A 23893-nucleotide genomic window follows, 5' to 3' on the forward strand; every position below is an offset into this window, starting at 1 on the left:
GCCAACTCTAACGTATGGAAGTGAAGCTTGGACGTTGCTGGAAGGACACAAGTCAAGAGTGAGAACAGTGGAAATGAGTTATTTAAGAGGAGCCTGTGGAGTCACATGGAGAGACAGGCTGACAAATGAGGATATAAAGAAGCATTGTGGTGTGGATGTGGATGTGATAGGAAGCGTTAGGAGGAATACACTGAGGTGGTTTGGCCATGTGGAGAGGATGGAGGGTGAGAGACTGACAAAGAGAGTGTATGTGAGTGAGGTGGAGGGGGGAAGAGGGAGGGGGAGGCCGAGGATGAGATGGAAGGATGAGGTGGAGAGGTATATGAGAGAGGGGGCTGTGAGTTGGAAGCGGGGCAGTGAAATGGTGGGGGACAGGGCGACGTGGAGGTGATTTGTTTGTGGCCACCCCGAACGGGATTGAGGCGTCTGGCAATAGATAGATAGCTAGATAGAACTCAGATTGTGCCTTGATATCCTACCACCACGCTGCTGGTGCCAACACTGGAGGAAACAGTCATCAGAGGCCACTAAGGACTAATGAAGTGTTAGCAAACAGTAAGGAGTGGGATACGGAAATGGGTGTTACGAAAATGTTAATGTAAAACCCATAGTGGTGATGGTGGTGATGGTGGTGGTGGTGGTGGTGGTAGTAGCTGTTCTGAAACGGGTCCCGTTTGGACAAGTGCTTTGCGGCCTGCCAGGGCCACAAAGCACTTGCCCCAACGTGAAGCGTGGTTCTGGGATGGCTCCAGTGTGAACAAGTATTAAGCTACCTAACAGCTCCGCGAGGCTCTTGTTCCTATATCTATAGCCAGGCGCCTCAATCCCTTAAGGGGTAACCATAAACAAATCGTCTCCATGTCGCCTTGTTCCCTGCCATTTCGCAGCCCTCCCTCAGTTCACACAACCCTTTCTCATAAACCTTTCCACTTCATCCCTGCATCTCATCCTCGGTCTCCTCCTTCACCTCACTCAAATACACTCTCCTCGTTAGTCTCTCGCTCTCCATCCTCCCCACATGACCAAACCACCTCAGTGTATTTCTTCTAATGCTTCCTATCACATCCACATCCACACCACAGGCTCCTTCTCTTCTTCATTTTTCAGTCTGTCTCTCCTTGTAACTCCACAAGCTCCTTTCAAATAACCCATTTCCACTGCTCTCACTCTTGAGTTGTGTCCTTCCAAAAAGGTCCAAGCTTCACTTCCATATGTTTGAGTTGGTATCATAATACTATCAGCCAGCATCTTTTTTACTCTCATGCCCACTTTCCTATTCCTTATCAGTGCTTTCAAAGAACCAGGAATCATTTTTCCTTGTTGTATCCTTTCATGGACTTCATCCTCTAAATTTCCATCCTTACTCATAACACTACCCAAGTACTTAAGCGCACTCACATTTTCCATTTCTCATCATCCAGCCTAACTGTACATTCAGTGACTTCATTTCTCTAGAAGACCACAACTTTACTCTTCCCTACATTCACCTTTAGATTCCGTTTCTTACACGCTCTCCCAAATTCATTCAGTAAGCTTTGCAGTTCCCCTTCGTCCTCACTTACCAATACCACATAATCTGAAAACAACAGAATAGGAAGATTCCAAACGCTGCCCTCTCTCATTAGGGCCGCTCCAGCATCCACTGTCCTTAATATTTTCCAGATTCCTTGTCTATCCACTCTGTCATATGCGAAATCCATGAAGGCTGCATACAACGTCTTTCTCATTTCTTGAAACATTTCTACTAAAGATCTTAGGACGAATATCTGACCTACACAACCTCTCCCCTTCCTAACACCTCCCTGCCCTTCTGCAGCCAATTCCTCTGTTATTTCGCTAACTGTCAATAAGTATCTTATATCCTATCATAAACTTATCCTATTACACTAAGAAGGCAAAATTAATAATGTCCCTATGAATACCACACACTTCTTTTTTCTTTTTTCCCTTGTACAGGGGAATAATTCTACCCGACTTCCAATCCTCCGGGACTCTACCTTCCTCCCAGGGCAGTCTGCACATCTTCTACATCCACTCCACTGCTATCTCTCCCAACCTTTAGCATTTCACCACACACTCCATCAATTCCCTGAGCTTTCCCCATCTTAACTTTCTTCATTGCTTCCACTACTTCCATCCTAGTGGTCTCTTCCTCCCTTCCCATCTCCCTCCTTCTCCCAGCCATTCCCCACCCACTTATACTCGCACTACTTTCATTTTCTATGTTTAAGTGTTCTCTCCATCTGCTCACTTTTTTTTCCATCTCCACTAGCAATCTACCATTTACGTCTCTCCATTACCAAACTCTTTATCATCCTAACACTTTACTTCCTTCCCTAATATTTTTATATTATCTCCTCTTTACATTCGATTCCTTCCAAATTCCTCATCCACTGTCTTCTTACTCTTACTAACCTTTTCACCTCTCTTTTTCTCCATATATAACTCTTTATTTCACATCTTAACTTCATGCCTCTGCATACCATCCACTCACTATATGCTTTCGTTTTTTGCATCACAGCTTGTCTCACCTCTTCATTCCACGATGCCGTTCCTTGCACCACGTTTCGTCTTCTCTTCACCCCACACACCACCTCACACGCTGCACAGATTTCTTCTGAATATCTTGCACACATCTTCCACCTCCGTACCTGCTCCAAATCATATTTACCCAATTGCTCCTCCACTTCTTTCTTATATATATATATATATATATATATATATATATATATATATATATATATATATATATATATATATATATATATATACAGTATATATATATATATATATATATATATATATATATATATATATATATCAATCAATCATTTCCTGTGGCACCCCACGGGATGCATAGGGCCTCAATGAACTCTCTCCACCAATATTTGTCTCTTGCCATCTCCTTCAGGTCCCACCAACACTCCTCTCCTGCTTCTTTTTCATTGTCCTCAACCAGGTTTCCCTCGGTCTACCTCTACCTCTTCTTCCTCTAGCAATCCACTCTGGCACATCCTGTATTAAACAACCTTCTTTTCTGTATATGTGCCCCAGCCACTTCCAGCGAGACAGTCTCACATATTCATTAACTGGTTCCACTCTCGTAATATCCCTTACTCTTTCATTTGTAACTCTGTCTTGCCACTTTACCCCAAGAATCCTTCTCAGTATTTTATTCTCAAATCCTAATACTTTCTGATCTGTTGCAATTGTACTGTACCATGACTCATGCCCGTAAATTAAAATTGGTCTAACCATGGACTTGTAAATTTTCACTTTAGTATGTACCGAAAGCATATTATTATTCCAAACAGATTTCAACATTCCAACAGCTCGCCAAGCCTGTCTAATCCTCTCCTCAATTTCATTGTTTAATGATCCATTAGATGATACAATCGTTCCCAGATATTTAAAGTTTTCTACATTCTTCACCACGTTATTCCCAATTACACAATCGATTTGGTTCTCCACGTTCATATTAATAATTTCAGTCTTTCCACAATTTATTACCAATCCCACTTTTTCTCCTTCCTCCACCAGACAATCGAGCACCCTCTGCATCTCGTAAATACTTCCGCAAATCAGTGCAATATCATCAGCATAGTCCTCTTTGTACGGGCTACTTCCTCCTGTTCCTCCACTGCACTTGACCACCACCAAGTGGTGTTCAGAAAGTCCACTTCCCCAACCTCTGTATGCTCTTGCATCCATTACATACCCTTCTCACTCTGTCATCCACAAACCCATAGTCGATCACTGCCTTCCGTTCATCCAGTTCACCACCCACCTTTCTCATCACTCGCCACGTATACCTGTGTATCATTTAGTGCCTAAAGAGGGTATTGGCTGTCACCAACCCTCTTCCAGCACAAATGTCCACTAGAGCACTGCCATTCTCATCCACAATTGTGCAGGCACATCCCACTCACCAACTACTACATTCACCTTCACATTCCCTACTTTTCCATTCATATCTCGTCAAAATCGCTCATTCCTTTCAACTTTTCCTTGCACGCTTCCACATTTTCTAAGAACACTTCTTTCACTCTGCTTGCGTTGGCACACACACACACAATCGTCCACGTTCGTAATCCTACTTTCAGTCTTACCCACACAATCCTAGTATCAACTGATCCATACTCTCCTTCCATCTCTTACGCATAAAAATACATGCTTCCTCTTTTGCCCTGTCATTCTCACCTTTCCCGCACATTATACCCCATTCATACTCCCCCTCTCTCATCTCTCCATTTAATTTCAGTTAATCCATATATGTCCACTTTTGCACCCTCAAGCACCAAGGCAGTCTCTCTCTCTCTCTCTCTCTCTCTCTCTCTCTCTCTCTCTCTCTCTCTCTCTCTCCCACCTCAACATTCGCACCCTTTACATTCCATGTTGCAATCCGTATCGTGTCCTTTGTTCGGTCTTTGGTCGTCACCTGTTTGTCAGTCCTGGTCCGAGGCTTCTTGTGTGTATTTTTAGTTAGCTGTTTTCCTGGGAGAAGCACTAACCCCCCGCCAACCCGCTTGTTGACACATAGGGAACAGGTGTTGGTTGGTTAAAAGGTTACCACCCCGCGTATTAAATAATTTCCTGGTTTACAGGAAATCATTTGGCTTGCCACTCACTATAGAGCTACCCTGAAATAGAGTACCGCTACACTATGTGGGTGGATGATGGGCGCCCCCATACCTACCACAAAGGGTCATGCTTTGATAATAAATGTTGATAAGAGAGACGTGATGTCTGTATAGGAAGCTAATTCTCAGTGTGATGCGACGGTGAATGGAGAGAGACCTGAATTGGCAAGAGAGTTAATTTTTTCCTTGGTGCAATAATAGAAATGAGGTAAATGCTAAAAGAAAGTGGAAAGTAGAGTGGCACAAGGAAGAAAGTGGCCTGTGCTTTGAGGGCACTGATACTAAAGAGAGGTCTGAGTGTGAAGGCTGCATGAAGATAAGAGGATTGCATAAAGGTGTTTTAGTGCCCCCATTAAGGTATGGGTGTGAGATTTTAGTGAGGCACGAGAATGAGAAGTCATGAGTAAGAACAATGGAAATGGAGTTATTGAGGACCATATGTGAAGCACATAAGTTAGTGTGTACAAGATGTAATTAGAGAAAGACATGGAGTTACGAAGTGTCTTGACAGTAGAACTGAAGAGTGTTCAGGTGGTACGGCAGGTTGAGAAAAGCTGTAAGTAGGGTGATGAAACAGCTATCTGTGAGCGAGTTTGATGGCGGAAGAAGGCGTGGTAGGCCAAGATGGTGGATCGATATGGTAAATTAGTAGGCCTATGTAAGCAAGCACAGTGTGGAGTCGTGGTACTTGAAATGACGAAAGTGAGTTGTTGGATTGACCTTGCCTGATAGGTGCTGCGAATTACTTCTGTATAAAAGAGGTGCCGATCATCATGGCTGTGAGGTAGAATACATATTCCAGAAGCTTGAATGGCAAATGAATGGGTGTGTCGCCCATTTCACTAAAGATGCTGTTAATTAGTTCTCCCTCTACCATATCCTTTTTCTTTTCTTGCTTTGTGGATCCCTCACCCCACCCTAACAGGGGAAAAAGACGTAGGAATGATGATGAAACGAGAAACAGGTGAAGGCAGTGACATTGCGGGCAGGAAGCGTGGTGACCGGTACACAAAAAATAAATAAATAAATAAAAACAAATAAATAAAAGAACACAGAGTGTGTGAAGTATGATGAAGGAGGGGTAGTGGTGAACAGTGGGGATATTAAAGATGCATGGAGACAGCATTATATCCGGTTGTTGAATGGGGAGTTTGACTGGGACAGAGAAGGTTTGGAGCCAGTAGATCCAGTGTTTGGCCCTTAGCCTTTGACGCTGCTACTGTGAGTGAGGCAACAGGCAGGATGCAGGTGGGGAAGGCAGCAGGTGTGTCTGGGTTGACTGCTGATATGCTGAAGGCCTCAGGGTATATAGGAGTGAGGTTAGTCACTGATCTGATAAATATGACTGTATATGAGTGTGTTGTCCCAGATGGTTGGCTGAAGAGTGTAACTGTAAATGTGTACAAGGGGAAGAGTGATGCCCTGGAAACAGGAAATTACAGATGTATAAGGCTTTTAGATCAGATAATGAAGGTAATGGAGAGAGTTCTAGAAGGTATGATTAAAGAAAGAGAGAATATTGATGAGATACAATTTGGGTTTATTCCAGGCAGGGGAACCATTGATGCCATATTCATTATTCGACAGCTTCAGGAGAAATATATAGGAAAGATAAGGGAACTGTACTTTTTGTTGATTCGGAGAAGGCCTTTGACAGAGTCCCTAGAGAAGTGGTGAAGTGGGCAATGAGAAAGCTTGGGTGGTTATGACGATGTATGTGGGTGCTCGCACCCAGGTAAGAATAAATGGAAATTTGAGTGGGGAGTTTTCCGTGAATATTGGTGTGCATCAGGGGTCAATTTAGAGTCCCTTGTTTATCATGGTACTTGAAGCCCTCTCACGTGACTTCAGAAATGGACTTCCGTGGGAGATGTTGTATGCTGATGACGGTGTTGAATGCAGAGAATGAAAGAGAGGCAGAGGAAAGATTTAGGAAGTGGAGAGATGGTATGGGGCACAAGGGCTTATGAGTAAATGCAGATAAAACAAGTGATAGCTAGTGTTGGTGGCGGTACTGTCAAAGAAGAAGGAGAGTGGCAATGTGCAATTTGCTACAAAGGCGTGGGAAGTAATTCCATCTTGAGCAGTGTCAGTGATTAGTGGGTGCATAAGATAATGTAGTGGTATTAGAGATAGGCTGTGAGATAATGCTGATTTTATGTGCGGCGTGTCGGTGAGAGCAGGTGATTGTCAGGCGTGAAAGGATTAAACTTGCTGGTGTGTCTCTTGAGTGTGTGGAAGAGTCTTGTTATTTGGGGCACATGTTATGTGCCGGAGGTGGGGCTGGGATGAGAAGTGGTTGGAAGAAGTTCAAGGAGCTGTTGCCTCTCCTGACATTGAGAGGGCTCTTCCTGCGTGCTAAGGGGTCTTTGTATGCAGCATGTTAGGAGTGTAATGCTAAATGAGAGTGAGGCCCGTACTTATAAAAACAATCATAAAATTTGTCTTAGAACGAATTCCTAAAAACGAGTCATAAGTACAGAGTCTTCGTCATAAACTTGCGTCTCAGTGTCGCTAAGCTAAAGGTGTGGTAAATGTAGCAACTGATTTCTGTGAAACTGTTATTAAAATCCGATTAACAGCAAAGAAAATAGGCCGTAAAATGTATGAAAGTATCATGTAATATATAAATTAATTTTTTGTTAAAAACATAAGGAAATAATTTCAATAACAGGAAGTATATATTTGCCTGCAGTGTTTGAGTGCGAGCGATAGCCTGGGTCATAAACACGGCAAACGTGGTCACTCTTGGACTTCCGTCAGGACCGCCATAGCGTGCAGACGTTTGTTGTGGTGTTCTGCTTTGCCGAAATAGTTAGCTTTCTGTGGTAAACCTAGCTCATATACAGTTTTCTACAGAACGCCAGAGGGATGTGTGATCCACCTGTGGATCCGGGAGGAGTGTCGCATGGACGAGTCCTCCGCCGGTGTCAAGAGGACCCGTGACTCTTCTTCCGGGGATGGTGGGGAATCTACTCAGGTAAAATCTACTAGGGGCTCTGCCTACCACCCTCCTACATCATCAGGTGAGCCCCAAGGCGATGTTTTTGCAGTTTTTCATATCCAGGAGGCTTCTGGGTCTAGGGTATTTACTGCTCTCCCCAAGATCACTGAGTACTTGGTCACAGCACCCTTTGCTAAGTGGCGCCGTGCCGATAAAACAATCATCAAAGGAAATGGCATGACATTGGAGGTGCAGATCCGGGAGACGGACTTGTGTAAAATAAATCCCCCCATGGAACAGCTAGGTGAACTTGGCCCCTGGAAGGTGAAATGTCTAAGGCTACGGGAATGGGAGGTGGGTACAGGTACTTATACCTTTGGCACTATAGGCCCTATTTCCCCATGTCATGTCATGTCATGTCATTCTCTTCCCGGCAGCTGCAGCGACAACATCTCTCCCGCTCGCTCCCGCTCTGCATAGACTCTTCGCTCATAGTGAAACGTGGATAGCGGAAGCTAAGACTTTTACTGCTGCTTTTCCCAGCACCTACCGATCACGACTCTCCCATCATTCTGCTAGTCTGTCTGTCAGCCCGCTCACCTTGGCTGAATCTTTCACTACGGAAGACTACCTTTATTTCTTAGATTTTTCTTTGGTCCTGTTAGGCTCGCCCAGTAGAGGCTCTGGTGTGGTACGAAGTCGAACCCCGAGGCCAGTGGCACGAGGGGACCCCGTTCTGGGGTGGTTATAGGAAGCACTGGAGTGGGTATTTTCTTTAATAAGGTTAGGGATCAGGGGTACTCCTTTGACCTTGCAAGTGGTCACTCCCTTTAGAGGGGGGGGAGGTTAGGTTACAAGCCCCAGATCACAGGTAGGCTGGACCAACTAGGCGGCCTGTTAGTGGCCTATCAGGATTTTTTTCTCCCCATGTTGAAAAATGGGTAAACTTAAAATTAAGCACAGCAATCCCCAAGAAAACCAAGTCAAACAAAAATTGCTTGAAATAGTTGCTCCTCACAACATCAAAATAACAGGTCTCCATGACTCTAAAGAATTTATAATAGCAACTACAGCCACAGAAGAAGACACCAACAAGCTCCTGTCTCATCCTCTAAAAACATCTCTACAGGATAATGGCTTCACCCCAGTCCTCCCTCCTGACCTAAAAGCTAAAAGGAGCATTATATGCAACAAAGTAGATGACATCATCTACTCCCACAGTGAAGAGGAGATTGAAAATGAAATCATCAAAGAAAACTCTTGGGCCAAAATCACCAAAATATCCAAATTCGGCAACAGAATCACTATGAAAATAGAATTTGATGACATCAAGATGGCAGAAAAAGCACTAGAAGGTCTGAAACTGTTCCATCTGTGCATCAGCAGAAATCAGATCCAGGCTGAGAAGTATATACACATTACAATGTGTATGAAATGCTATGAAATGGGCACACATAACATCAACGATTGCCCTAAACCCAAAGATTTTAAAATCTGCTCTGAATGCTCCAGTCTTGATCACACTTGGAAAAAATGCAACTCCAACTTCAAAAAGTGTGTTAACTGCGAAGGAGACCACCGCACTATGGCTATGAAATGCCCTAAAAGAAAAGAAATAGTAAAGAAAGCAATAAATACACCCCCCCCTGCCACAGTACGACCAGGCCTAAGCTTTGCACAAGTAACAAAACCAAACCCTAACCCCCCAGCAGCTGCTATACAAAATGGATCTCCCAACGACAAGTTCTCAGACTACATGGTCCTTATTATGAACGCTCACATGCACGAGCTTGCAAACCCAGGCAGTTTTAATAAAATTCTGGAAGAAAGCTGCACACTTAATGGACTACCAATTCTCAAACTCCCCCCTAATCCCCCCACTGGAAAAATTATTCAAGCCATTCTGCCATCTACAACTAAAAATCTTCTTTCTCCCCCAGTCAGTACAAATAAAAAACCTGCTGAGTCATCCCCTAACACACAAACCATCCCTGTCTCTAAAAAGAAAAACGAAGAAACATCGGCGCCTGACACACTCGAAGATGAACCCATCCCACATGCAAGTAATGACTTCTCAAAATATCAGACGGACAGTGAATCAGACGAACACCTAAGCTCCTCTGATGAAGACGATACCGAAAATGACAAGGTAGAGGTCGTAGTCCTCCCCTCAATTTGGAAGCCAAACAAAGAATATAAACTAAGAGAACTAGCCAAAGCTATTAAAGAAAACAAAGCCTTATTCATTCAAAATCACAATATACTGAATCCAGATTTATCACTCAACCAACTAAGAATCACCTGTGAAAAACTAGAAAACTTCCAACATCTTATTCGGCCAGCTAACACTGAAGAAGAAAGACTTCTCCTTCGGCTAGGGGATCAACACACAAAGGCTTCCCAACCCTCTCCGTCCAGACCCCAAAGACATAGACAATGAAAATAGTTCAACATAACGTCCCTAATTGGCATGGTCGAAGTATAGGTCTTAGCAATAGGGGAGGGCGGTGATGATTCGGCCACTTTTTCGAAAAAAAATCATAACAAATAAAGTTTAATAAATTCTTAAAATCTGCTTATTCCAAGAGGAAGCCACATCTTTTGGCTCTTTTGTGTGCTATTGTCAGTTCTTAAACTTACGTCATTTCTTGGCAGTAATCCAAATTCTTAAAGTCTCCAAAATGACCGAACCATCCCTCTTGGTGTGGATGATTCGGCCACTGGCGTTGGATGGTTCGGCCACCATGTGGGATGATTTGGCCACTTGCCTCTGGGGCTCAATTAAAGAATTAAATACAGTAGGAAAATTAAGAATCAAATTTTCATCTGTGCTGACATGATTTATTGGATTTATTTTTACCTAAACAATCTCCTTTTAATGAAACAAGGAACAAACAATCTCCTTATAATGAAATTAAATGGCTCTACTCTTGCCTATCTCAGATAAAATATAACTAATTTTGTGAAAGAAAATATCCGAGTCAAATGAAAGCTACTTCTCTTACATGCTGTTTACTCTTAACGCATTTTAAATCCAGTGAAACAAAAATCCAGAGTTGTAATACCTTAGCCTTCGCTTAGTGCTTTGTGAAACTGGTTCAGGTAATACTCCAATTATAGCGTTTCTTGAAACAGAAGCTTCATCAATTTCTGAGAGAGAGAGAGAGAGAGAGAGAGAGAGAGAGAGAGAGAGAGAGAGAGAGAATATGTAATTTTATAGAAAAAAGGTAAGGGGATGAGTCTGTTATGATGTGGCAGGGGTAAACCAGCTCTGCTGTCGGGCCCTGCTGCATATATCACTGATTGCATTGCGCAGTTGACCCTTGTGTGGTGTGGTGCGGTGAGGATCAGTCCGTTCTCCCCTTTGGGGCTAAGATGCGAATGAATGTGTTTGAATGAATGAGTAAATGGGGAGTGTGTCGTCCTGTCTCAGCTACCTCCCTTTCCTTGGGGGAAGCAGCCTAGGTATATAGATAGATAGATTGATAGAAAAAAATCGTTAAATAAAGAAAATAAATCATTAGATAATTATGAGAGATGGTTCGGCCACCTGGCAACCCTGCCGAACCATCCCTCACTTCAAGTGGCCGAATCATCCCCCATGTATAAAGATGTACACATGGCGCCCCGAAACCCAGAGTGCATAAGCTGTGCGAGTGTTATCTACTCTCACGTCACCTATAGACAATAAATGATATTTGCATTATATATGGATAACAACCCTGAAGTATTAATGGAGCTACTGCTTACGTTGGATCACCGAAAAAGACATAGGGGTCATGAAAAATCATAAAATCTAACCTGACGTTTCTGTTTCCCGGCCAACCAAAACAAAAACACATGTGCAATCTGTCGGCAAGATCACGCAACTTCATGTGAAATCTCAGTGATCTAGGTCCCCTACATTATTCAGGAAGGCCAGTGGCCGAACCATCCTCCTGGCCGAACTATCACTGCGCTCCCCTACCTACCGTAATTTAGATCTAGACATCATTCTTATAAATAGCCACGGCACTACCTCACCAAATTCACTCCGTATCCCTGGGTATAAAACACATAGTAAAAACTTTTTCAACCGCCCTATGGACGGCACAGCCATTGCACTGAAACACAATTTACAATACAAAATCATAGACAATTTTATCTCAGATCTGATTGCCGTAGAGTTACAAACACACATTGGTAAAATCATTATTGCTACAGTATACCTCCCCCCTAGCCGCCCTTACCTCCCAACCCCCGATTTTATTAACTTATTCAGAAGAACCATCCCTGTTTACCTCATTGATGATCTTAATGCTAAACATCGCCTCCTGGGCAACAGAAACTCAAATGTCGTAGGAAGACAACTTGCTAGACTCATCCAAGACACCACAGTAAGACATATTGGTCCCAACTTTCCTACATTCCTCTCACACAACTCTATCTCCACCCCAGACATAGCCCTTTGCAACCTAACAGCTTACCACAACACCCATTTCTCTCCAGGCCCTCTCACTACTAGTGATCACACCCCCATAATTGCCACTATCTCCATCGCCCCAATAACCGTCCCCATTCCTCCTCGACCTAACTTTGCCATGGCCAATTGGAATAACTTTAAACAAGATTTAATCACAACATTTACTAACTTTCATATCCCCGATGATGGTACACTAGAGGAAATCGATCAATCTCTTGAAAGATGGTACTCCAACATAAATATTGCAATTAACAACAACATCCCTATAACCACACATAGAACAATCACTACTCCTAAACACAGCAGAGACACAGATACTCATCAATCAATACAATGCATTAAGAACTCATTCCCAAACACATGGTTGGACACGAGATCACTATAGACGATACAAACTACTTCAAACTCAACTACACACATCCTTCCTAACAGAACACAACACACATTGGGCAAACACTATTGCAAACACCGCCAATCTTTATAATGATCCCTCCACATTTTGGCGTAAAATAAAAATCCTCTCAGGAACTTCAACCCCTGACCCTCATTACATATTAGATCATCTGGGAAACAGACAACACTCAGCCTCTGAAAAAGAAAGAACACATAGGCGACACTGGGAGTCCATCTTTCAAGAGATCGAAGAAGAACAGAACAACAACAGACACGACAATTTAGTAAAAGAATTCCTTACCATCAACGCAGATAGATTAACACCGTACCATTCAGCTAACCCCGATAGATTAGACTCAGACACAATATTTACCACTCCTATTGCGACAGATGAAATTACCTCTATTATTAAGAACTTAAAAAAGACTTGCCCGGGAGAAAGTGGATATAATAAAACTATACTATCCAATCTCCCCAATATAGCCATTGAAAATTTAAAAAACATATTTAATGCAACCATCTCTGCAGGATATTTCCCCGACAAATTTAAAGAAGCCATTATAAAACTAATCCCAAAAAAGAACAAGAACCCACATCTCGCAGAGAATTACAGACCCATCTCTCTCTTAAAAGTCCCTGGAAAGGTACTAGAGAGAATTATTAATAAAAGGCTCAGATTACACCTTGAATCTGAGAATCTATACAATAAGAATCAATACGGTTTTCGACTACAAAGGGGCACCACTCAAGCAATTGCAATAGCATCAGAACATATAGCAATAAGTAAATCTAACAAAGGACAATGCCACATCATCCTTAGAGACGTAACAAAAGCCTTTGACAAGGTGTGGCATTTAGGACTTAAATATAAAGTGCTTAATCTCAACCTCCCAACTATAACTGAAAAAATTCTGTGATTTTCTTGACGACAGAAAGGCTAAAATTAAAATAAATAATTACACAGGGGCTAGCTTTGCTCTGGAAAGCGGGGTTCCTCAAGGGAGCGTACTCTCACCAACTCTTTACTCTATATTCACCAGTGACTCCCCACAAGCTACCCATGGCATCAATATAAGTTACGCTGACGATATTTCCCAAATTATTAACTATCCTGGACCTTCTAGAAGGATCATGAATTCAAGAACTCAGAGCGAAGTCGAGAAAATTAATGAATATGAATCTAAATGGAGAATACAAACTAACATAAATAAATTTTCCGTCATCCAACTTGCCAACACCAAAAAAGAACCTTTATTAATTAATGAAGAAATAACAGACTTCAAAGAAGAGGGTAAAATTCTTGGTTTTAAACTTAACTCTAGAGGCTATCTTCCCAGTGTACAGGATAGAAAACAAAAAGCTACTGGAGCATTATCCCGCTTACTCAGATTCAAGGACATGCCTATAAAAGTCAAATCCCACCTTGTCAAAGCACTGATCCTCCCCATACTAGAATATCCACCCATTCCCACACACACCTTCAGCTATACCCAACTTAAAAAACTACAAGTCTTACAAAACAAAACCCTCAGATTTGCAACTAATCAGCAGTACCCTTACACACTTAACACGGAACAAATACACGCCATAACCAAAACCAAACCGTTAAACATAAGATTACATAACCAAGCTAAAAAAATCTGGAGTAAAATTGAGGAAATAAACCCCGAAACATACAACGCATTAACTTACAACATCAATGAGGAGAATCGCTCCTTCCACAAATGGTTCGCTAGTAGTTTAAAAACCATAATAAACAACCATGACCCTATACCAATTTACTAAACTCAACCAAAAAGATAAGTGACGCACTAACGAATACAAAAACCCCACCTATTTACGACATAACCCAATTACGACATAAACCCAAACAACCCAACCAAACCCTCAAAAAGCTAGCTAGCTAGCTCAGTTCAAACATACAAAACATATGAAAGCACACCGACACACGCTCACATCCACACGCACATACGTACACACACGCACACACACACAAACATACACAGCCATAACCAATACATATAATTACCAAACTAACACAATATACAAAACAAAGCACTTACCTAACTAAATCAATAAACAAAATAAAAGCAGTTACCTAACAAATACTATAAACAAAACAAAGCATGGTGGCCAGCCCACCAACTGTCTACTCCCTCTTCCTTCCTCTTTCTTACTATCCCTTCCCCTATTCTCTCTTCTTTCCCCACCTTCCTTAAAAAAAAAAAAAAAAAAAAAAAAAAAAATATTTCCCGCGAATGTTCAGTAGTTGATCTCGCCACAGACGTCAACATCCTGCAGCGCAACCATGATCGACCCCTGGAGTCGTGTCGTCTGGTGGAGGTGGTTCGGCTCCCCGCCAGATTTCCTGCACCAGGTGGACCAAAGGACTCCACAACACTGCGGCTTCGATTCGCAGGTCCCTTACCATCGCGTGTGGTTTATGGTGGGGTGTCTTTCCGGGTAAGTCCTTATACTTTTCCTGTCTATCGCTGCTTTCGGTGTCATGCTTTTGGTCATGGGTCTGCCACATGTAAATCTGGCTATCGTTGTTCTATGTGTAGTGGCAACCACAAATTTCGATCGAATGATGGTACCACTTACGCCTTAGACCCACACTGCTACTTGTGTGGTGGTGCCCATAGGCCGGTCTCGCATGTGTGTCCGGTCTATCGCATGGCCTTGAATGTCGACCGTGAAGGCAGGACCTCTTCAACACCCATGGCAGACATCAATAAGACCCTGCGTGCCCTTCCAGCCACCTACCGACGGGATCACCTTGTTTCCGGCGGAAAGTTACATCTGCTGGCTCGTTTGGAAAATGCCCCCCAAAACTGCTTCGGGGCCCCCTCGCGTGCCCCTGACCACTGTAGTTCCTCATCCACAGGATCGGGATTGACTCGTCCTTCGGTGGGAATACCTATTAAGAATCTGTTTGGCGTTTTGGAAGAACAGGACAACAGGAATATAACAACAGAATTAGGTACCTGGGATTCAGAACCCTCACGAGCCACACAGGCTGATACGCCCGCCCAGAGATTATCATATTCAGCGGTTGTCCACTCGCCTCTGAAGTTAACGCGCTCTTGTGTGCCTGAATGTCATCGTCATCACTCATGTTTCCCAGTAGACAGGACCCCGATGGATGAGATCTTGCCAGCTCCACTCCCCTCCCCCGGTCAACAACAGGAACGGGCCCCTCATCGTGCCCACGCAACCTGCACCCCGACAGCCAGACCCCAGCGACCTACTTCACTGCCCCCTCCCCTCGGTAGCAAGCTGCGACCTCTCCCCGCTATGGACCTTGCTGCCCTTCTCCAGATCATCATCGATGCCATCTCCTCTTATCTTCAGGAAACCTCACCCAAGGACATCTGTGAGCAACTCATGCCCAGGTTATTCTCTCTCGCACCATCTTCTTAAACTCCACTTCTCGGTCTTTTACCATGGTGGTGTGGAACGCCCATTCAATATTGAGAAAAACCCACGAATTTAAGATGTTTATGAATGAACTACTCCCTTCGGTTATTGGGGTGAGTGAAACGTGGTTACATTCACATCTTCACTTTAATCTTGGGGGATACACTGTAGTAAGACAGGATAGGATGGCTCAACAAGGGGGAGGTTTGGCTTTATTGGTTAGGGAAGGCATTCACTGTAGGTCCTTTCCCCTCACCACTTGTCACAATGGAGTTCTGGAGACCTTGGGTGCACAGGTAGAGCTGCAGGGACGTCAAGTTTCCTTGCTACTGTTATACAACCCCTGCCGCACTCTTACAGTCGCCGAATTAACTCATTACCTTGATCAGCTCCCTTCGCCAGCACTGGTCTTTGGTGACTTCAATGCCCGTCACTCCCTGTGGGAACCTGACCTCCCTCGTAGCTCTATCAATGCCTCCGGTTCATCCCTGTTTTCTTACCTGCTACAGTCGGACAGATACACTCTTCTCTCCCCGACGGGCCTCAAGACCCGTTACGATCCACACACAGGAGTGGGTTCAGTTTTAGACCTGTGCATAGGGGATGTTTACTTTCATGGGGCGGAGTTTACCGTGGGACCCTTTATGGGTAGCGATCATCTCCCACTGATAATCCACTTCCCTGACATGTCAGTTTCCACCTCGGTTCCCACGAGCCCTCGTTGGCGTCTGTGGGATGGTGGTTGGACGAAGTTTTCTGCAAACTTGACGGACTCTCCGCCAGTGCTTCATTCTCCCTTAAATATTGCTGCGGGTGCTTCCTCAGACTGGTTGATAGCGGCAGGCAAGAATACATTTTTGCTAGTCACTTCCCGTCAGACGCCACGGTGCGGTGTCCCTTGGTGGACAGAGGAGTGTCACCGGGTGGTGTTAGCGAAGCGCCGGGCTTGGCGCGCATGGCAGACCTGCCTATCTGAGGGCAACAGGATTCAGTATTGTCAGCTAAATGCAGAATGCATTCGTACCGTCACAGCCGCAAAACGAAAAGCTTGGGCAACTTTTGTAGCCTCGCTATCATTTTCCACCTCCTCCACTCGCACCTGGCGTTTTTTGCGGGCCATGAAGGGTAAGCTGACCTCCTTCTCATATCCACTAACTCTAGATGGTGTAGATCTACTTACTACCACAGGGAAAGCTGACGCACTTGCACGACATTACAGCATGTCTATTAGTATCCCTGCTCCCCTCCCTGACTTGCCCCGGGTCATGCATGTGGTTGAGGTAGCTGAAGCAGAGCCCTCCCCCACGGAGTTGTCGTCCCCTATCACTTCCCATGAGTTGACAGTCGCAATCCGTGCACTGCCCCCACGCAAAGCTGCTGGACCGGATACTATACCGTATGAATTCCTGACCCACCTTCCCTCTGTGGGATATGATCTCCTCCTAAAGCTGCTAAACGACAGCTGGCAGATGGGGGTCTTTCCCACGGCATGGAAACATGCCTCCATTCTCCCCTTTCCAAAGCCAGGGAAAGACCCCACCCTGCTTAGTAGCTACAGGCCAATAGCACTTCTCTCCTGCCTTGGAAAACTCATGGAAAGGGTGGTAAGTAATAGGTTACATTGGTGGGCAGAGAAACAGGGTCTTCTCCTGGAGGAGCAATGTGGCTTCCGGCCAAGACGTGGCACTCTGGATGTCCTACATCAACTTGAGCATTTCTTCCATGTTACATATAGAAGTAAACAAGTTATGTTGGTTCTTTTTATCGACCTGGCGGGGGCCTTCGATTCTGCTTCCCATGAGGGGATCCTCTATAATTTATCGAGAGTGGGGATAGTGGGGAAGCCTCTGACTTGGTTCCGTAGTTTCCTCTCAGGTAGAACCTTCTCGGTTTCCCTTGGGGAGATAACATCTTCTTCGTTCCCGGTTCGTAGAGGGGTACCTCAGGGGTCGGTCTTGAGTCCCTTCCTCTTTAACATGTTGTCCACACTTCCCCGTCCTCCAGGCACCTCCCTCCTAGTATATGCAGATGACTTAACCCTCTTCAGCTCAGCATCCACTCTGCTAGAGGCGCAGGACTGTCTCCAGTCGGGGATTAAGACCCTACTAACCTGGTTTGCGAATTGGGGATTCAGCGTTAATGTAGACAAGAGTGTTCTAATGTTTTTCACCCTTAGACGTGCACTACCCTCTCTGCCAACTATTCATATTCATGACACCCCGGTCCCTCTCAGGCGTCACCATACTATCCTGGGGCTCCGACTTGATGGCCCAGTTTTGACTTGGAAGGCACACATTGATTATTTACAGGTCTCCTTTATGAAGCGCCTTTCCCTCATGAAATGCTTAACTGGCTTCCGATGGGGCGCCTCCTGGGAAATCCTGTTGAAGTTTTACCGAACATATATTAGGAGCAAACTGGACTATGGCTGTACCATATATGGATCCGCATCCCCCTCCCTTTTATGTAAGCTTGACACAATTCAAAACTCTGCCCTCCGGACAGCACTTGGAGCACTCTGTTCTTCGCCGGCCGTTGCAGTTCATGCAGAGGCAAATGTGTTGCCCCTGGAGTGATGGCGAGTGTTCCAAGACTGCTCATTCCTATATAGAAGTCTCTCCTCTTCCCCTTCCCATCCCTTGGCTATACTATATGCCCTTCCTAGTATCACCCATGATGATCCATCCTGGCCTCTACGTTCCCGTGTTCCATTCCTCATCCGTGCTTTGCAATCCTTTTGCCGATTGTCCTTGCCTCTGCCTCATCCTTTCCCCATGTCTCCTGTCTCTCCAGTTCCCCCTTGGTTCCCACTTCCCTCCTTTTTTCACTTACACCTCCATGTTCCGTTTACTAAGTCCACTGACTGTCCCAATGCCCTACCCCTCTTTGGTGAACTAGTGTCCCTCCGATACGCTAACTTTATTCAGATTTTTACAGATGGCTCTCATGTCCCCTTACCACCCTCCACGACGGCAGCAATCTTTATCCCTTGCCTTTCTCTGTGTAAAACTTGGAAACTAGACGGGCTTCATCCTATCCTTGCTGCCGAGCTTTATGCCATCCTGGGGCGCCTTGGAGTTTATCAGAGAGACATTTCCACCCCAGGTAGTTGTCATTTTTTCCGATTCCCAGTCTTCCCTAGCCCTTTTGTGCTCCAGGCGTCCATCCTCTCATCGCAAACTAGTCTTCAACTGTCACTCTGTTCTTCTCTTTCTCCATGAACAAGGTTATATTTACATTTTCAGTGGGTCCCGTCCCACACAGGCATCCATGGAAACACCGTAGTTGATGCTGCAGCCACACTGGCACATGACATAACAGATATTCAATCCTATCCTCTTGACTTTTCCTCCCTCTCATCACACACCTTTAGCACCCTCTTCAACTTATGGAATTCTGCTATCCCTGACCTACTCCGCAACACCACACTCTCGGCATACCGTTCCTCCTCTGCCCCACAACCTTGGGTTCGCTCCCCCAGCCGCGACCTGGACACCGCATTGGTTCGACTACGGCTTGGTCACACTGCACTCAATGCACACCTGCACAGGATAGGCCTCTCCCCTACTCTTTCGTGCCCATGGTGTGGTGACACAGAAGAGACCATCCTCCACTTCGTCTTTCGGTGCCCGATATTCTTCTAGAACCTTTTTCCGTTCAACCTTGATCGCCTGTGGTGTGTATGACTTCACGCTCCCCATTCTGCTAGCTGGTGTCGGGCTACCAGAGGACCTCAAGACCAAGGTGCTACGCAGCATGAAACAGTTCCTCCGCATCACGGGTCAAATTCGACGCCTTTAATCCCTGTTAGTGACATGAGTCTCCACTGCTTTTTCCAGATCTCAACCGATCACTAGTTCATGGTCATCCCTGCAAGGCCCCACTTCTTGGTGTACTATCACGATCCAAAGTTTCTTTACACCCCTGAGTGGAAGAAGGTCGAAGCCAAGGTTGTAGCAAGATCAGAGGATCGGACACTGCCAGTATACAAGACTAATAATGGTTCATGATACCGTGATTCATAAATAGGCTCGTGTGTTTCATCCGGGTGATTCTTATTATCCTAAGCTTCAGGTTGGTGAACCCCTCCATCATGAACTGGCCTGTGTTCGGTGGCCCGTCATTTCTTCAACCTTGGCTTCGACCTTCCTCCACTCAGGGGGGTAATGAAACTTTGGATCGTGATAGTACCACCTCCACCTGTGGAGGGTGTCTAAGCTACACTGCTTAACTACCCTCAACCTAAGAAGAAGAAGAAGTGGTCACTCTTGTGTGCGATTCGGGGAGTAGAGCAAAAGATACAATGGAAGCCAATACAACCCAGCAGAGATGGCAAGAAAAGGAGAAACATTACCGAAAACAAAATTGCACACCGGACAGCATACTGCTGTTAGCACGACTACTCTTGGATAATGTAAAAAACCTAAAAGGGAGGTTCGTTTCAGCGGGGAGTACACACATCGTGCCTGGCAGGACGCTTGGAAAAGCATATGTGACAATCTTAATTCCGTATACCCAGGCACAGACAGAAGCATAAAGGAGTGCCGGAAATGGTGGCAGACTGTGCAGGCTGAGGCAAGAGCCCGAATTGCAATGTACAGTGAAGGACTGGTTGCAACAGGTAAGGATTAGCCTCCATTGCTTACCTTTAGTGATTGCTTACATTTAGTGATAGGTAAGAGGCATAGGAGTCAGTGCTCATAAAACGCGCCTCTTCTCTGTTTTACAGTCTCAACATACTTGTCATACGAATTTTTAAAAGCATTCACACTCTGGCTCGTGACTACTTCATCCGGGAGACTATTCCAATGGTTCACTACTCTTGCATTAAAAAATTTTGTTCTCCGTGTGGTTCTGTGCCTGAGTTTGACTAGCTTCAGGCTGTGTCCTCTGGTGTTTGGTTGGTTGTCTCTTAATGCAAGTTGAAGAAAATTTCCACCTTTAACTGCATCAATACCGTGGAGTACCTTGTATGTCTGAATCATGTCACCACGTATCCTCCTTTCCTCCAGTGTGGTGAGGCCAAGACGGGCCAGCCTTTCCCCGTAGGACAGTTCGGATAGCTCCGGGACTAGTTTAGTGGCTCTCCGTTGTACTTGTTCGAGCTTGTTAATGTCTCGACGGGCGTGTGGTGACCATGCTTGGACACTGTATTCCATCCGGGGCCTGATCAAAGATTTGTACAACGGGAGAAATATCTCTGCATCCAGGAATGTGTAAGTTTTTCTTAAGAGTCCCACCATGGAGTTTGCATTGGCTGCTGCCTTGGCAACTTGTACTGTTGGCTTCAGGTTGGGGGTAACGTATACACCTAGGTCCTTCTCCTCTGTGGTGGTTAGTGGAGCGTCACCCATATGGTACTGGTACTCTGGATTTCCTCTCCCAAGATGCATGACCTTGCACTTCTCCTCACTGAAATTTAGAAGCCATTTTCTGCTCCACTCCTGTAGTCTGGTGATGTCCTCCTGAAGAATCTCTCCATCTGCTGGGTTTCTGATTCTTCTGTAGAGCTTGGCATCGTTTGCGAAGAGCTTATTGCTTGACCGTACCGAGTCCATAAGTTTCTTTTTCCTTTTTTTTTTTTTTATAATTCTTGTCCAGTTCTTAAAGTACTGCATACAGTGAAAGCATCCCTATTAGTTTCACAGATTTAATCATACTAGCTGAGTATTGTTGTGGCTTTATTCATCCATTGAATTGTTACAGTTAGACCATGTAAAAACATTCTTGGTAAGGTAAAGGTTTAAGCAGTAGAAGCAACAGAAAAAGGTTATATATAGCCCTGATCAGAAAAACAAAACAAAACAAGCTGGAGGAATATGAATTTCATTGGTAAGGTCCTTCTACTCCTTCCAAGAAAGCATACCTTTACCAACATTCTTGTTGATATGGCTTGTTACGGTACCATAGTTCAATAAAATTTAACTAATACAAGGAAATGCTTCAAAAAAATAAATAACAAATTGCAGTTAGACAAAATAAACAGAACTCCTTGTACTTGAGGTATTACTAAGTTCTGATGGAAGTTTCGTAGGAAAAAAGGTGTATTTACCTATTTGTATTTACCTATTTGTAGTATATAGGAATTGAGCAATGCTCGTGTTGTCCTGTCTCCATATCCACATTTATCAAGTCTACCTTTACACACATGAATGTTTTTCTCATGCACCACCTCTTTGTCTAAGTCGTTCCAAATATTTAAGAATATACCTAATTGTGATATACACGGAATGTACTATGCTCGTGGGTTTCCGTCGCTGTTTCTCAATAAGTCGAATTTAACTTTAAACTCGTTTAAGTTTTTAGACTGGACGATCTCTTTGTCCAGGCTATTCCATAAGTCTATACTTCTGTAAGGAAAGCTATATTTCTTGATATCCTTCAAGCAGCTTGACTTTTTCAATTTCATTCCATGTCCTCTTGTTGCTCTCTTATCCCATACAAACAGATCTTCTTTGTCAATTTTATCTACTCCCACCATGGTCCTGAACACCACAATCATGTCTCCCCTTTCTCCTTTCCTCTAACGAAGGCAAATCCAGTTTTTCCAGCCTCTCTCTGTATGACAGGTCTGTCAGACTGGGGACCATCTTGGTTGCTGTTCTTTGTATTCTCTCAATCTTGTTTATATCTTTCTTTTTGTGTGGGGACCACACTACCACTGCATATTCTAACCTGGGGCGGATCATGGCCACTATCAATTTTTTCATCATTTCCTCATCCATATAATGAAATGCTACTCTTATGTTAGTCAAGAGCTTATAAGTCTCTCTAACTATCTTGTTAATGTGCTTTTCTGGTGACAAACTATCTTGGACCAGCACTCCCAAATCTTTCTCTTCTCTCCTTTTTGTGATTAATTCATTACCCAAAAAATAATGCAGTGATGGTCTCCTGGTACTTTTACCCATTTCCAATATTTTACATTTCTTTACATTAAATTTCATTTCCCACGTCCGGCTCCAATTGTGTATCCTATCCAAATCCTCCTGCAGTATTTTACAATCCTCCTCAACCTCTATCTTCCTCAAGATCTTTACATCATCAGCAAACAGACTCGCATAACTGTTCACTCCATCTACCATATCATTTACGTAAATCAGGAACATTACTGGCGCCAACACTGAGCCTTGAGGGACTCCACTTGTTACTTCCCTCCATCCAGACATCTTTTCCTTTATTACTGTCCTCATTTGTCTGTCTCTCAAAAAGTCTCTCATCCATTCCAGAAGTTTCCCCTTTAGTCCTCCTATATATTCTAGTTTCCACATTAGTCTCTTATGAGGTACCTTGTCAAAGGCCTTCTCTAAGTCTAAGTACACACAATCCACCCAACCATCTCTCTCCTGTACCACATCAATCGCTCTTGAGTAAAAGCTCAACAAGTTTGAAACACATGACCTTCCACTTCTGAATCCAAACTGACATTCAGCCAAAATATTCATCTCTTCCAGATATTTTATCCATCTATCTTTCAGGATTCTCTCACACAATTTTGCGACCATGCTGGTTAGAGACACTGGTCTATAATTCAGGGGTTCTTCCCTGTTTCCTCCTTTGTAAATTGGTACCACATTTGCCCTCTTCCATTCTTTTGGCACTTTCCCCTCTTCCAGTGAGCATACAATTAAGCTGTGAATTTTATCCGCCAGTTGTTCTCTGCATTCCTTCAGTACCCAATTAGAAATTCCATCAGGTCCTAGGGCTTTCCTTACATCTTGAGTTTCCAGTAATTTATACACTTCCTGCACCTCCACTTTTATATCTTTCATCACCGGAACATTTCTAATCACTCCCTCCCCTTCCACAAGCTCCTTTTCTTTAGTGAAAACTGACTGGAAACGTTTGTTCATTATTTCTGCTTGCATTGCCGCATCCTTAAAGACCTCTCCATCTACTTTCAGCTTGGTGATTCCTTCCTTTTGTTTCAGTTTGCCATTAACAAATCTATAAAACAGTTTGGGTTCATCCTTGCATTTGTCAATTATACCTTTCTCAAAATTCCTTTCTTCTTCCCTACGTATTCTTGTGTAT

At 44.1% G+C, this 23893-nt stretch overlaps 1 protein-coding gene across 1 annotated transcript; it reads right to left on the minus strand.

Moving 5' to 3' along the window:
• Positions 1-20550: 20550 nt before the first annotated feature.
• On the minus strand, positions 20551-21417 carry LOC145409608 (uncharacterized). Its single transcript, XM_080279960.1, has one exon. It carries the CDS (start codon positions 21415-21417, stop codon positions 20551-20553), a length of 867 nt encoding a protein of 288 aa, XP_080136086.1.
• Positions 21418-23893: the final 2476 nt, after the last annotated feature.

The sequence above is a fragment of the Coenobita brevimanus genome, chromosome 82, assembly GCF_032717465.1.
Source record: "Coenobita brevimanus isolate Jiangsu-jjx chromosome 82, ASM3271746v2, whole genome shotgun sequence".
In the NCBI taxonomy this organism is placed as follows: Eukaryota; Metazoa; Arthropoda; class Malacostraca; order Decapoda; family Coenobitidae; genus Coenobita; species Coenobita brevimanus.